Source organism: Dermacentor silvarum, chromosome 6, assembly GCF_013339745.2.
Source record: "Dermacentor silvarum isolate Dsil-2018 chromosome 6, BIME_Dsil_1.4, whole genome shotgun sequence".
NCBI classification, from domain to species: Eukaryota; Metazoa; Arthropoda; class Arachnida; order Ixodida; family Ixodidae; genus Dermacentor; species Dermacentor silvarum.
In genome coordinates, this window is record NC_051159.1 from 20,092,838 (window position 1) to 20,106,553 (window position 13,716).

A 13,716-nucleotide genomic window follows, 5' to 3' on the forward strand; every position below is an offset into this window, starting at 1 on the left:
TGAAGCAAAAAAACGCTTAAATTGCAGCGGCGCTTATGCTGAAGTTCCAGCTGTTGCGGCTGAGGCAAGCTCACGGGCTGAGTAGTTAGTTGCTCGATGCACCGTCGTTTGCGTCGTTTTCGCCAACTCTTTCTCCATTTTATTCGCTACAGCTCGGTGGGGAATAAAATCACTGTTTCCGCCGCCGAGCATAAAAATTACCGAAGACACTTTGGAAATTCTAAGGTGTGCTTGGCGAAAGCCTTGTGGTTGATCAACCGACTGCATATGGCGCCCCAGTGGAATGGCCACAGTGTTCGCCGATGGATGGATGGATGGATGTAAAACTTTAATAAAAGTCCTGAGGTACGCGACTCAGCGCGCAGTGGGCCGCTCCCACGTTGGGACAGTCAGGCCATGCCCGACCGCCGCATCGTGGGCCCTCTGGACAGCCCATAGTTGCGCATCGGCACCGGGGCTCCTGATAGCGGAGAACCAGTTGTCCTCATTGATTTGTTCCGTGCCTCGCAACGAGGGGCAACGCCAGAGCATGTGGTCTAGGCTAGCGAATTCATTGCAGTGCCTGCAAGAACCACTGGCATAAGTGTCGGGATAAAGCTTGTGTAATAACGCCGGGCTGGGATACGAGCCTGTTTGCAATAATCTGAAGGTCAATGCCTGCGCTCTATTTAACTTCTTGTGAGGAAGGGGAAAGTCTCTCCTGCCGAGATGAAAGTGCTGCGTAATTTCGTTATATGTTGTCGGTTCATCTCTGTTCTCCACCACAGCGGGCCGGCCGGGTAGTTCTCCGTGGTCGCGGAAAGCGAGACCTCGCGCCTTGGAGTGGGCCAGCTCGTTGAGGTTTGTGGGGCCTCCCATGATGGATCCCATGTGAGCGGGGAACCACGTGAGCGTGTGGGTGACGATGCTTTAATCCCTTTGAATTACCCAAAGGTGCTTGTAGTAATCGAGGAACTCTCTATACATTCTATGTGTCTTTATTCACGGTCACGTTCATACATTCATTGCACTGTCGCTGCTGCCGCTTTCGTTGTGTTTCCCTGCCTATGGTACCCGGCGATCTAATCAGTCGCCGTTGGCGTTTCCGTTCTGGCTCCCTTGCTTTCGCATCTGGTGACATGTTCAGTCGTCGCATGCGCATTCGCTCCTTGTTCTTCTGGTGTTGGGTGTTGGGGGAATCCGGCGTCCGCTGCCGCTTCCCCGAACCGCTGGGCACGGAATCATTGAGCCGCTTCGGAGCCAGGCGTCTCACTCACTCGACTGCAACGAGACGTCTGGCGAAGGAGCGGCGGTGCAGCTGCCACCGGCGACGCACGCGTGCTCGTTCTACCGCTACTGTGTGACGTCACGGTTGCTATGCGCAGCTGCGTCCCCTACCGGCGTGCGAGTTGCTAAGGTGGGGAGGAGTTTGCGCCACTGCGCGGAGGAGAGGCCACAGTTGGCTAAAGCCCCTTGATCTTGAAAGTAGCGACACTCTCCTCTGCGCGCGTGCTTTCCTCCTCTATTCTGCTCAGATTTCTCCCTTCCTCGGGCCCGCGTGGTGCGCACGGCACGCTGAAATGCCCTTTGTCTCGCTGTAGCCGCATTGGCACCAATGTGCGCGCTTGTTTATTCGGCACTTTGAAGCGTTATATGGGAATTCATCCCTTGAAAAATTGTCATGGTAGTACGCTTCCGATAGAACGTCGTGACAATTTTTTTTGAAGACGCTTCGGTAAAAAAAGCTGGAAGCGCTTCGAAAAAATTAGTACCAAGCAGTGGCTGAGCGGTTTGCCTCTCCGTCCCTACTTGGGCTTTCCGTAAGGCGGAGGTGTATTGAACGCATTTAATGTAAGCAGCGTAGAATATACACGAGAATTTGTTTCATAATCGTGGCTCTTAAAAAGCTCAAAGAAGGTCCCCAAGAAGAAATGTGACAGTTTTTTTAAAGTGAATTCGCCGAAATGAGTGGGCCAAGAGCCTTTGTACCAATGCCAGTGAGAAAAATACATGCTTTGTTTGCGAAACAGCCAATATAGAATTCAACGCACGCACCTGTACTTTCGTCACGATGAAACGACGAGAAATTGTATTCCATCACCTCTGGGACTACCCTAAATCTCAAAAAAAGAAGAAAGAAGAAAAAAATCTGATTGCTCACACGGAAACTTCTAAGAATATGGCACTTGAAAACGGAATTCAAAATGCAGAGTTTATCAGAATTCAGGGAGATTATGAAAAGAACGGGGCTTGTACTTTATGAGCATCCGCGAACAATAGATGCCAGACACGTAACTTCGCTTCCGTGCGTATGCTCTATTTACTTCACGGCGGCTGCCAATATATCATTGAGCGGTTGTTAATTGACTTATTTTTACTTTCGCGGGGGTTTTTATTCCTTTGGCGGCGGCCGATGCGAGAACAAAGTAGGAACTGCGTTGGGCTCCAATTTTGTCTTTCCATAGGCTTCCAATACTTTTGGCTCAAACTGATCGTTCTTAAAATTGAGCTGAAACATGACAGTGATCTCTGAGTATACGGATGGTAACAAGCAAATTTCTCTCATTTGAATTTGTTTGCACTCCTGGAAAGGGAAGAGGGCACCAGAATGCACATTTGTATTATACATGTAACTAAAAGGAAACACCACTTATGTACCTATATATTGCGGATCATGTTCGCAACATAAAGTGTCCGTGAACAAAAAATGCTCGCCGTATTGAAACTTTGCAAAGATACAATAAGCATGCAATAAGAGTAACAATGTTCCTTGGCTTCAGGCGCAAGGATCACACACACACGCGCGCGCGCACACACATACATGCACACGCATACACGCACGCACACACACTAACACGCCGACACACACGTGCGCACACACACGCACATAACTACAAAATAGGAGTTACAGGCATTAACTTCGCCAAAATGAGTGGGCCAAAAGCCTTTGTACCAATGCCACTGTGCGAAATACGTGCTGTGTTTGCGAAACAGCCAACATAGAACTTTACACACGCGCCTGTATTCCGTCACTATGAAACGACGAGAAATTACATTCCATCACCTCTGGGAGTAACCTAAGTCTCTCTCTCAAAAAAAAAAAGGCTGATTGCTTACACGGAAACTGCTAAGACTGGCACTTGATAATTAACTTACAGACTTCAAGATGTCAAGTTTATCAGAATTGAGGGAGATTATCAGAAGCACGTGGCTTGTACTTAATGAGCATGTGCGAATAATACATAATACATAATACCACTTATCTACCTATATATTGCGGTTCATGCTTTCGCAACATAAAGTACATAAAGAAAAAAATGCTCGCAGTATTGAAACTTTGCAAAGATACAATAAGCACCCAATAAGAGTAAAATAGTTCCTTGGCTTCACAAGTATCAGGCGCAAGGATCACACGCACACACACACGCGCGCGCACACACATACATGCACACACATACACGCACACACGCACGCACATACACAAACACGCACACACACACGCACACAACTACAAAGTATGAGTTAGTCATTAACTCACAAATTACATACATTTGAAAACTAGCGCACGCGCGATAACACAAAAAGCTTTGTCACGGCTCGAAGAGTCAGCGAAAATTTCACCCACTCAATTAAAAAAAAAAGACTATATGCACAGTTATCGGTGCTCCGTATTGAACTGAACGAAGAGTCCGGCTATAGAGCATTAGAACCTCCATGCAACTTCACCTACAAATATGAGGAAAGCTGTAACACTCACCTCGCAAAGAACGGCGTGCTTAGAAGGGGCGAAATCCCTTCTCCCGATGTTATGGAGTCGCTGCTTCCGGCGCACGACATTCCGTTCACCTCGGGGAATAGAAAATAAGGCTGGCCCTTTCTCTGACCTGCTACTGCATTGAAAGGCGCAGCAGCAAGGCATTTTCACGGAGAACGACGCTCAGATTCCTGCGGAAGGATGGAAAAACTGGGGAAACACACGTACGAAGCGGCTGGGCGACCACCACTTGAACAGCGCATGGCGGGCGGGAGGAACTGAAGGCGCGCGAAAGCAAGTTTTGCGCCGTTTTCGTGACGTCGGGGTCACATGAGGTGGTAGTATCGCGCGCCGCAGCCATTCAGCGTGGCGGATTCGCTGCTTCCGCGAAAGAGGGATGAAAAAGAGGAGGTTGACCGCGCCGGCGAGGGTGTTGCGGCGTAGATCAAAGCCTGTCGCTACTTTCTAATATCAAGGGGTTTTATAGTTGGCACGATTCCAGCGCACGGATAAACGCGACAGCGAGCATGAGCTATTAAAGGCTTTCGCCGTAAAACTTGATGCAGCAGAGTGAAGCCATGCAGGTGCGGTAGGGTCTTCAACGCGACCAACGTCCGGCTGGCGCTCGGGGCCACTCATTTAGGTGACGCTGGCGCCACCAATTTTTCAATAAAAAAAAAGCCTCAGCGGAAGCCCGCGCTGCACCCACTTCCCCTATCCAGTACACCCTAGCAGGGCGGCATTTACGATATTTGCCTCAAAAAAGAGCTGAAAACAGTCAAGAAACCCGACCAATCCGGAAGTGACGCCAACGCGTCGTCGGAGTTCCGGTGAAATCCGTCTCTGCTCGACAGATCAACGAGGAGCACTCCGTCGCGGAACTGGTCGATTCCAGTCGACCAGTGAAAAAAAAAAGTGCAAACTTGCTTTATAGATCGACTAATGGAATTCAATTTCTTTGCCACGAAACAAGAAAACGTGCTCCAGATCGACCAGTGTGATTCACCGTTAGGCACATCCCCCATAATGCTGGCTGAATTGCAGCTCTCATATAGGCACTAACGCCAGAGTTCCCTCTATACTCGGGGACAGCTTTCTGTGGCAATGAAGGGAAAGCTACGGAGGCAAAGCGCGCACAACTGAGAGCGCTTCTGAAAAGAATCCCGCGTTTTAATCCACGTTGGTTTAGGCTGGGGAAGAGAAAACATAAACAGCTTATTAACAACAGTTACATACGACAGAACACACCACTGAGTGCAAAAGTTTACTTACATTGCGGCTTTTCGCTTCCGCGTCTGGGGAAACGCGAAACCGTCACACGTGGAAGCTGCGTCAATTCAGCGTCTGTTCAGAGCAACCAAAAGCACTTCAAACGCTGCCGGACTAATTGGCGCGGTAACACATGTGCAGCATCCACGCGCCCTTAGCTTTCACTTCATTGCCACAAAAAGTTGTCCGCGAGTATAGTAATTATTGTATGTGTATTCGCTGGTTTCTTAGCTTTCCTCCTGCTACTCCAAGCACATACCTTACTGGTTTGCTTTGCCTCCTTAGCTCTTTCCCTACCATGGGGAAATTACGTGTTTTAGGGGCGAAGCTCCTTAGGGTCGAGCCTTGTCCCCCGTCGCGCCCAACGTTTATAGATACTTTTGAAAAAGTATCTATAAACGTTGGTCGCGCCGTCGTAGTCACGCTAGTACTCGCCGCTCCCGCTAGAGGCGCAGCTGTGCTCTCTCTCTCTCGTTCCCGATGCGCGCTCTCTCACTTCTCTCGTCCGTAGCAAGGGGCGCTGCGGTGCACAAGTGCGTTCGTTCCCGATGCGCGCTCTCTTTCTCTCTCGTTCCCGACGCGCGCGCTCTCTCTCATCCGTAGCTAGGGGCGCTGAGGTTCACAAGGGCGTTCATTCCCGATGCGTACTCTCTTTCTCTCTCGTTGCCGACGCGCGCTCTCTCTCTCCCTCTCGTTCGTAGCTAGGGGCGCTGCGGTGCACAAGAACGTACGTTCCCGAAGCGCGCTCTCTTTCTCTCTCGTCCTTAGCTCTGGTTTACCCGAATGATCCCCAGGTGCTTCGCCCACTCATCATCATTCACGTCGTGGATATGCGGTGATTTCTTTCTGTTACCGCAGATGTTCTTTTTCTAAAGGAACTACTGCACTCAATACTTAATGTAAAAGAAAAAAGAAAGCAAAATGAATGCATTTTCCACGCATGAAAGTTTTATTAACGAGATGTATGTCATAAAAAAGATATAAATTGTTAAATTCAAGATTGTGCGATAAAATCGAACAAAGTTTTTAAGGACACGCTTGTATCTACTAAGAAAAAAAAACGTTACGAACATTATGAGATATAGAAAATGTATTACCGTCTATTAGGCACTATCTCCGAAAAAATCAAAATTTCATTGAACAGATATTTGGCTACAAAAATTTAACTGCAAGGACTACAGTTGGGCATGCCGCGCTGCGGCCGCCGATGTTCCGGGTTGGTTTGCGTCGTCGTCGCTTTCAGACTCAAAGTCCGACGAAAAGTCAGCGTCCTCTGACTCGCTGCTATTTGATGTATCGATAAGATCAGCCACAGAGGCAGCGGAATCGCAATATTTTGCGATCTCCCGAAGCGCCCACGTCGTTTCCGGAGCCGGACATTTTTCCGTTCTGCTTTGACGATCGCGAAACTTCGGAGCGCGCTTAAAAATCACCGCTTGACGGGAAAAAAAGCGAATTACTTAGAAAACTAAAATATAGTTCTCCTATTTCACGTCCGATAACGCAGTATATCCGTGAGCGGCACGGAAGGTCTCGAAAGCGGCGTTTCAAACCACTGATAGAGGGCTAACCATGCCCAATGGGCGTGGTACGGAAAGCGTTAAAGAGGACGCAGGAGTTTTGAGGCGTGCAAATCGAAAAATGTATGGGAGGATAGACATATTGTGTTAGTGCAAGAGAAAAAGACTAATAAGTTTAACTGATTGCTGTTTCTCTTGTTTAGGGTCTTTGCACGTGTCAGATATGTGTTACGGGAGGTATAATGCGGAGGTAAACCAGAGAGTGTAGAAGTTTCAGATAATTAATGTGACGTTGGTGGGAAAGAGGGGTTAAACCAACCATATGCAGATGAGAACATGGTGAAAACATTCTCATAGCGGTGGTATATGAAATGAACCGCCTTTTTCTGAACAGATTCAATTTTGTTAATGTCCGTTAAATTGTTTTGGGGTTCCATATGGCAGCCGCATATTCAAGAATAAGTTTTGCAAGCGTTTTGTATGCAATGAGTTTAGTTTATTTCGGGGCAACACGTAGTGTTAGGGTCAGGTAGCCAAGTTTCTTTAGTGCTTTGTTGCAAGTCAGTCTGACCAAGGTAACCTTGGAGTAAAAACGAGGCCTAAGTAATTATATTCAGAGGCGCGCTGCTGAAAAGCAGAGTTATAGAAGTAATTGAAATATGAGCAGTTAACATGCTTGTCAAAGGACATGACGAATGTTTTTTTTTAAGTTAATGTTCATTTGCCAGAGTTCGCACTATTCACAAGAACTTGTAAAAGAAACTGTCAGCCCTTCCAATGGGGTGGAGATGGAAGACCAGCGAAGCTGTACTGTGGTGGGAATTATGTATTTCCAATTATGACTAATAAGATGTGATGGTATAATTGGTTATTTGAACTATTAAAGAATGAGAAATATATATGATCCGGTGGTTTTCATTTCTTTAGTGACCACAGTCGCTGTGACCACGATTGGTCGCTACAATATACCGCCACAGGGTGTACGGCAAAGGTTGGCACGTTCTTGATAAACACGTCCCCAAAAGCGCGCGCGTTCGGTGCGAGCGCGCCCTCCTCGCACACCACTCCTCTTCCACTGGGAAGTCGCGTTTGCTCTCCGCCATGCTCCCCGTGAAAGCGCGCGTCCCCCGCCCTCGCGTGCTTTCACTTGCACATAGAGCATACGGCCAATGAGATTTTTTTTTCTAGCGCCGGATGCGACCATCGAAGAGTGAGCCCTTAACAGCTTCGCTGGAAAAGTTATTCAGAATGTTATGATCATTAGGTGTAGAAATGACATTGTACAGAATGCAGTCGTCATCTTAAAGCCTAATTTTTGCCGAAACAGAGTTTGGAATGTCGGTAATATAAAGCAAAAAAAGCAAAGGCCCTAAAATAGAACCTTGGGGTTGTCCGGAAGATACTGATGCCTCAGGGGAGTTGACTTAATTAAGGAAACATAGTGTGAACAATCGTAACAAAAACTACGAATCCGGTCAACATGAAGAGGGTTACTAAAGATAAAGCTTAGTTTATGCAATAGTTTAGAATGTGTTACAATATCAAATGCCTTGGAGAAATCAATGAACAGTGCATCTACTGAATAACCTCAATGAAGAGCAAAAAAGAAGTTTTCTGTAAATTCAGTTGAGTGACTGTGGTAAAATCATTACGAAATTCATGGTGAGCGCTGCAGAATGCGGTTATAAATTGTTTGTTCAAGGCGTTTGCTTTCATTAGAAGTTGAAGAAATGGATCTCTAATTTTGTTTTAGAAACAATTATTTCTGTCCAGATTTGTACAATGGAACAACTCTATCCCGTTTCAATGAACAAGTAATTTGGAAGCGCATAAAAACAGGGACACGAGAAGAAACGAAGACGAAAACAATCTTCGTTTCTTCTCGTGTCCGCGTTTTTATGCGCTACCAAATTACCATTCCAAGATGACCGACCAACAAGCCCATATCGCCACCCATGAACAAGGAACTGTACAAGTAGACACGGATTTCTGGAAAATTAATGTGATGTATTGACACGTCCAAAGCGCATAACGATGAAGGAACACATTGTGTACATTGTCTGGACTAGAGCCTTTTTTTGGTGTCAAGATATTGAATGAGGTTCACGGCTCCTTGCTTAGATATTCTGACATTGTTAATTGCACAGGACGTGCTCGTAGCCGTGGAGCGAGGAGGAATTTCGCCATGGTTCTCTGTAAATACTAACTGAAAGTATCGTTGAATGTTGTAGCAATAGCACTAGGATCACTTATTTCGGAATCATCTAATAGAAATGTGTGAGTGGTATTTTGCTTAGGCGAACTAAAGCTCCAAAATTCTCGTGGGTTATTTTTAATCAAATTAGGTAGAGTGAATTGACATAGAAGTTCTTAGCTGCATCAATTTTTTGCACAAGTTCTTCCTTCATAAAGCAAAATTGGGGATTTGTTTCGGCATTTTTGTGGTGCTTCCGTCGTGCTCTGGCTACTCGACCCTTTAAGTGCTGTATTTCCTGTGTCATCTAGGAAGGTCAAGGTTTTTATTTTTTTATTTTTAGTGGCACATAGCGCTCTATGCACGTTTGAACAATGTTTTCAAAATACGATACTATATCACTGATCTCACTGGTAGTGCATATTCGGGAGAATTTCTCAAATGAATTGCTTAATGTATCAGGTATGGTTGTATGAATTGCATGATTATAATAGTAAAAATTGGTATATCCGTAGGGGTGCCTTGAAACGGTAAGATGAATTAAAAGTAGCAACACCAGCTTTGTCATAGGAAATACCGTCTGGTACGTCACACTAAAAGTTACTTCTAAAGAGCGGTGCACTTGGTAAAATCAAATCTAGTATGGCGGACTCTATAGCACGATTAGATAGGATTTGTTTCAGTCCAAGGAACAGTGAAACTTCAAGAAACTCTCTAGAAAAAGAGACGCTATGACCAGTTACTGATAAAGAAGCCCACAAAACGTTAGGTGCATTGAAGTCCCCCATTCAGATAAAAAATTTGTAGAGGAAATTATTGTAATGTAAATTATTCTAACGTAACAGACTCGAGATTCGATTAGAAATAGTACCACTTACAAGGGATGCCGAATAATGCTGGCGGACATAAATGTTGGTCCAAGCTTAAAAATATACAGATCCAGCACATATGTTGAAATAGGAGCAGTGAAGCTTTCGTGAGATGGAGAAGTAAATGCCGTGCAACTGATTATATTCTTCAAAACGTTTTTCGCCATATGAATTGCCTGCCTGCCAGTGAATACGGCAAGAATCAGAATACGGCACGGTTAGCGTGCCGACTAGAGCGAAGCAATCCGTGAGTTTGTGCCTTCACTCGTCCTCGTGTTTTCCTGCACTCAGCAACATTTAGTCCAGTTTAATGTCCATTCCGCTCAGGCGACGATGTGCTCACAGTTTCGAAGCTAGAACGCTAGTGTTAGCGCAGCGCTGAAACCAGCAATGGAAGGAGGAATGCTGCCCTAGCTCTACTGGAGGGCCGATTGAGCATAGCGTGATGATGCGTCTTTTTCGCTTTGTAAGTTTCGCTGTCAAACGCACTGCGCGTCTACTTGGTCCCGTGAATCACATACAACGAACTATATGCAATTCTGGCGCTAGTGTCTACGAGAGCTGCAACGAAGGGCGGTTCAACCCGCATGGGAATGATTGGGTTTTGCCTAAACCTTCTGGCTCTAGACGGCTTCGTGTCCTTGTAAACAGATAGTTTTCGAGAAGCTGTTTGACGGCTCAAGTCCAACATGGGACCTCTAGCATAAACGTCCGATATTGAAACCAGTACGCCACGGAGGTATGGACAAGTGAAAGCAGCTCATTTAGCACCGTCATTTCCAATGTGGCGACGCGATCGCAGCGCCAAAGTTCTCCCATCTATGCCCGCATCTCCTTGCCTTCCTTTCGGTTACGTCTGGTTGGCTTCGGAATTATATCCATGTCCTTTCTCATCCTTTGAATTCAAAGTATCCACTCACAACTTTTCTTCCCGCGCGCCTTCATTTCTCGGAGGGGGGGGGGGGGGGGGGGGGCAAGTTTTACTTGGGAGGTTCCCAAAGACATAAAGCTAGGTGATTTGCCAGAAGACAGATCAGGACACTTCGCTGGTTCGCTGGTGGTGCAGGTAAAGATACCTTCAAAGTTGTGAAGGCTTTGCATACTGAGAGACGTTTTATGGGCCAGAGATATACGGGCCAGCAGGCCCTCGTTCAGCTGGAAGGAGATAGTTTCTATACCTAAAAAAGCTGCCATTGAATTGCGCAGTTATGATAGTCCATGCCTTCAGTGATTGTATCCTTCTAGTTCTGTTGGCGCGGTTATCTTGGCTTGGTTTAGCTGGATGGGGTTACCTTGGCTTATGAGTTTCGCATATTTCAGCACGTATCCCACGAGTTGTCTTGTGTTTTTTGTTTTGGTTTCTTTTCCGCTGAGTTTGTTGCAAGTCAAGCGAAGTATTGTCCTCTTTTCTATATCCATGTGTTTGTGCTCTGGTTTGTCATTATGAAGCGAAATAAATGCTATAAATTTAGTTAACGATGAAAGGTTTAAGAGATTGTACTTTATTGGGAATATTTTCTCAATTTTCGGGTTTCTCTGCTGAATGTTTAACAGTATAGGCGCTTTATAAGCAAATGTCAGTTCTTGTAGTAGAATGCGCCTATCATGCAGGCAGACCGAGCCGCTGGGGTAATTTTATTGTGCAGTCCACCCGGTAATTTCATTTCCAACTGCCCGCAGGCGGGCGTGAGTACGTTTAGAATGCCACTGCACACAATTCATGAGAGTAAGAGTAATACGGGTGGTTTGCTTCATGCGAATACATAAATCTTAACGCCTGCACACGCTCTTTTCCAGTTTCGTGCTGGCCCTCTTTCAGTTGTATGGATGTTCGTGTTATTTTTAATGCGCAAGTGGTACTCTGTATTCTTTAGTATAGCTTTTGGCAAGTGTACGCGCAAATATGTAGGATAAGCGCTGTCCTGTGAATCGAAAAACTTGTCAAAACTTCGCTCGCTGTGTACATCTCACGATGACGTTATTTTCCTCTGCCCAGGGCCCTCCGGGACTTCCTGGTCTATCGGGCAAGGATGGTCTACCTGGCGAGAGGGTGAGCAGAACTTTTTAGGCATTTCTGGTCATGGGCCAGGGGCGTCACCCGGCATTTTCGAAACGTCAGTTGATAGCTGTTGCACCTCCATGCTATAGATTTCATTCACGGTGTGCAGCCGAGCACTCCTCTTTGTTCTCCGAAAAAGCTTGTGTCTTTCTCTCGCATGCGAGACTCATCAAATTTCTTTAATATTGAAGTACTGTTCCAACAGTCAGACCGAGTTTTCTCTACAAATATTATCGATTAGAAATCATCGACTTAGAATAACGCTGTCGCTGCTACTGCAAAATCTGCAAATCCTTTTCAAGTACCTTTGGAAAAAGCTTTGAAAAGAGTTTCATGTCCGTTGTGCATAATAATTGCAGTACCTTCAACAATTAAGCTAGAAAGTCCTAAGTTGACGTTCTCAGCCTGTAAAAGCTGTGAGTCAAAGCCAGCGGCAGGCAACATTGCATTGCGACAATTAACACTTGTGTACTATACCTTGCTTGGCAGGAATGAATGGTTTCTACCTAGCGTGGGCAATCTAAAGAAGGGTAACACTGTGCCACATACGAATAGAAAAGAAATACGAAAGTGTTTATCCAGGAGTTTATCTCGCAGTACCAAGAACAGCAATGAAATGACGTTTCATGCGTATTTGACTGTGTAGCTTGTGGAAATAGCGACCCACGCATCGTGACCAGTGCCAGACAACCATAACCGCACTCGTGAAAGACTGCTACTTATTTGTTTTTTTTAAATAAATTGGTACAGAAAACTGAGACGAAAATTGGGAGGACGTTTAAGCTTCGCTTTTAAGAGTGGAACGCGATAGCATTCAAATATCCCTGACAGCTTCTTACGCTTCCGAACAACTGCAGCTTAAGCAACCGTAATGGTTACCGCAAAACACTGGCGGTGAACGCAATGCACAAAGGCGAGCTTTCTGGTAGAAACGCGGTCTCTTGCGTGGGGCGATCCCGAAGATATTGCACAGCCGCGCCAAAAAATTGCATAATTTTCAGGTTTTCGTTTTTGTTTCGTACTTTTAATATTTCAGTCTGAGAAGATTTACCATAAAAGGCATGCGCTGTGGGTGTTTTGTTTCATGACATTTGTTTGCGGATTGTCATTCTCAAAATTCCGAGGAATGGCTTTGCCAAGAATGCAAGACAAGGTATGAGCAACGTTAATGATAGAATGGTCTGGCATACCTAAATATATTTGGAAGGCCTGCGTGGTTGGCGATGATTTTCTCGGCCGCGGGCTACAAAGCCGACGCCTACGCCGGATTGTCTGCGACACGGGGCCCTTAACGCTATCGCGTTGAAGCCATTTCATAGCAGCTTCCTACGTTATGTAGTTGTCTGCTCGGTATTCTCTCTTTGACCCTTCTGAAAACACGAAATGTAATACTGTCATGTTAATGATCCAGAACTCTTGAATAATCTTGAATAAGTACGGTAAACACGAAGTGGAGTGACTGACAGTTTCGCAAGCATGTACACAAGAATTAGTTCTTGAGCACTAGCATTATTATGATTAAGACGTGTAACTTTTATATAAATTCGTGTACCATTCACAAGGCATTACATTTTAATAGATAAATAAAACGTGACCATGGCATTCTAAACACTACCACCCAGATTAGCGCCTTCAAAATAAAGATGTCACGACATTTTCATTTTGAAGGAGTAAATCTTTTTCGGCACAGCGACAACTAGCGTCTTTAACGGACAAAGAACCCTATCCGCAGGATGGGACATAGTCACAGACTATGACACCTTTTCTTGGAAAATTCGTGACAAATTGAAAAGAAATCCAACCTTCGAAAGGACGTTTCCGGGAAAGTTGCCTTGAAGCTCGGGTAATATTATGATAAGAAACCCTGACTTTTACATTGTTCTGCGTCTGCAGGGCTTGCCCGGTGCTGATGGAAAACCAGGCGAGCAGGGTATTCAAGGAACACAAGGCTTATCGGGTTTGCCAGGACTTCCAGGCGCCAAGGGAGATCAGGTATGCGAGACGTGGCTTTTCAGTGGTGAACTTACTACTGTACTCGAACAGCTTAAGTTGGTCACGCCAACCTTCCGATC

At 45.7% G+C, this 13,716-nt stretch overlaps 1 protein-coding gene across 1 annotated transcript in view; it reads left to right on the forward strand.

Moving 5' to 3' along the window:
* The window catches only part of LOC119455318 (collagen alpha-1(I) chain), a 694,093-nt gene that overhangs the window by 481,837 nt on the left and 198,540 nt on the right, over positions 1–13,716 (forward strand). The window contains exons 25-26 of the mRNA XM_037716715.2: positions 11,582–11,635; positions 13,538–13,636. Coding sequence (XP_037572643.2) covers positions 11,582–11,635; positions 13,538–13,636 — 153 coding nt within the window. The remainder of the gene's footprint in view (positions 1–11,581; positions 11,636–13,537; positions 13,637–13,716) is intronic.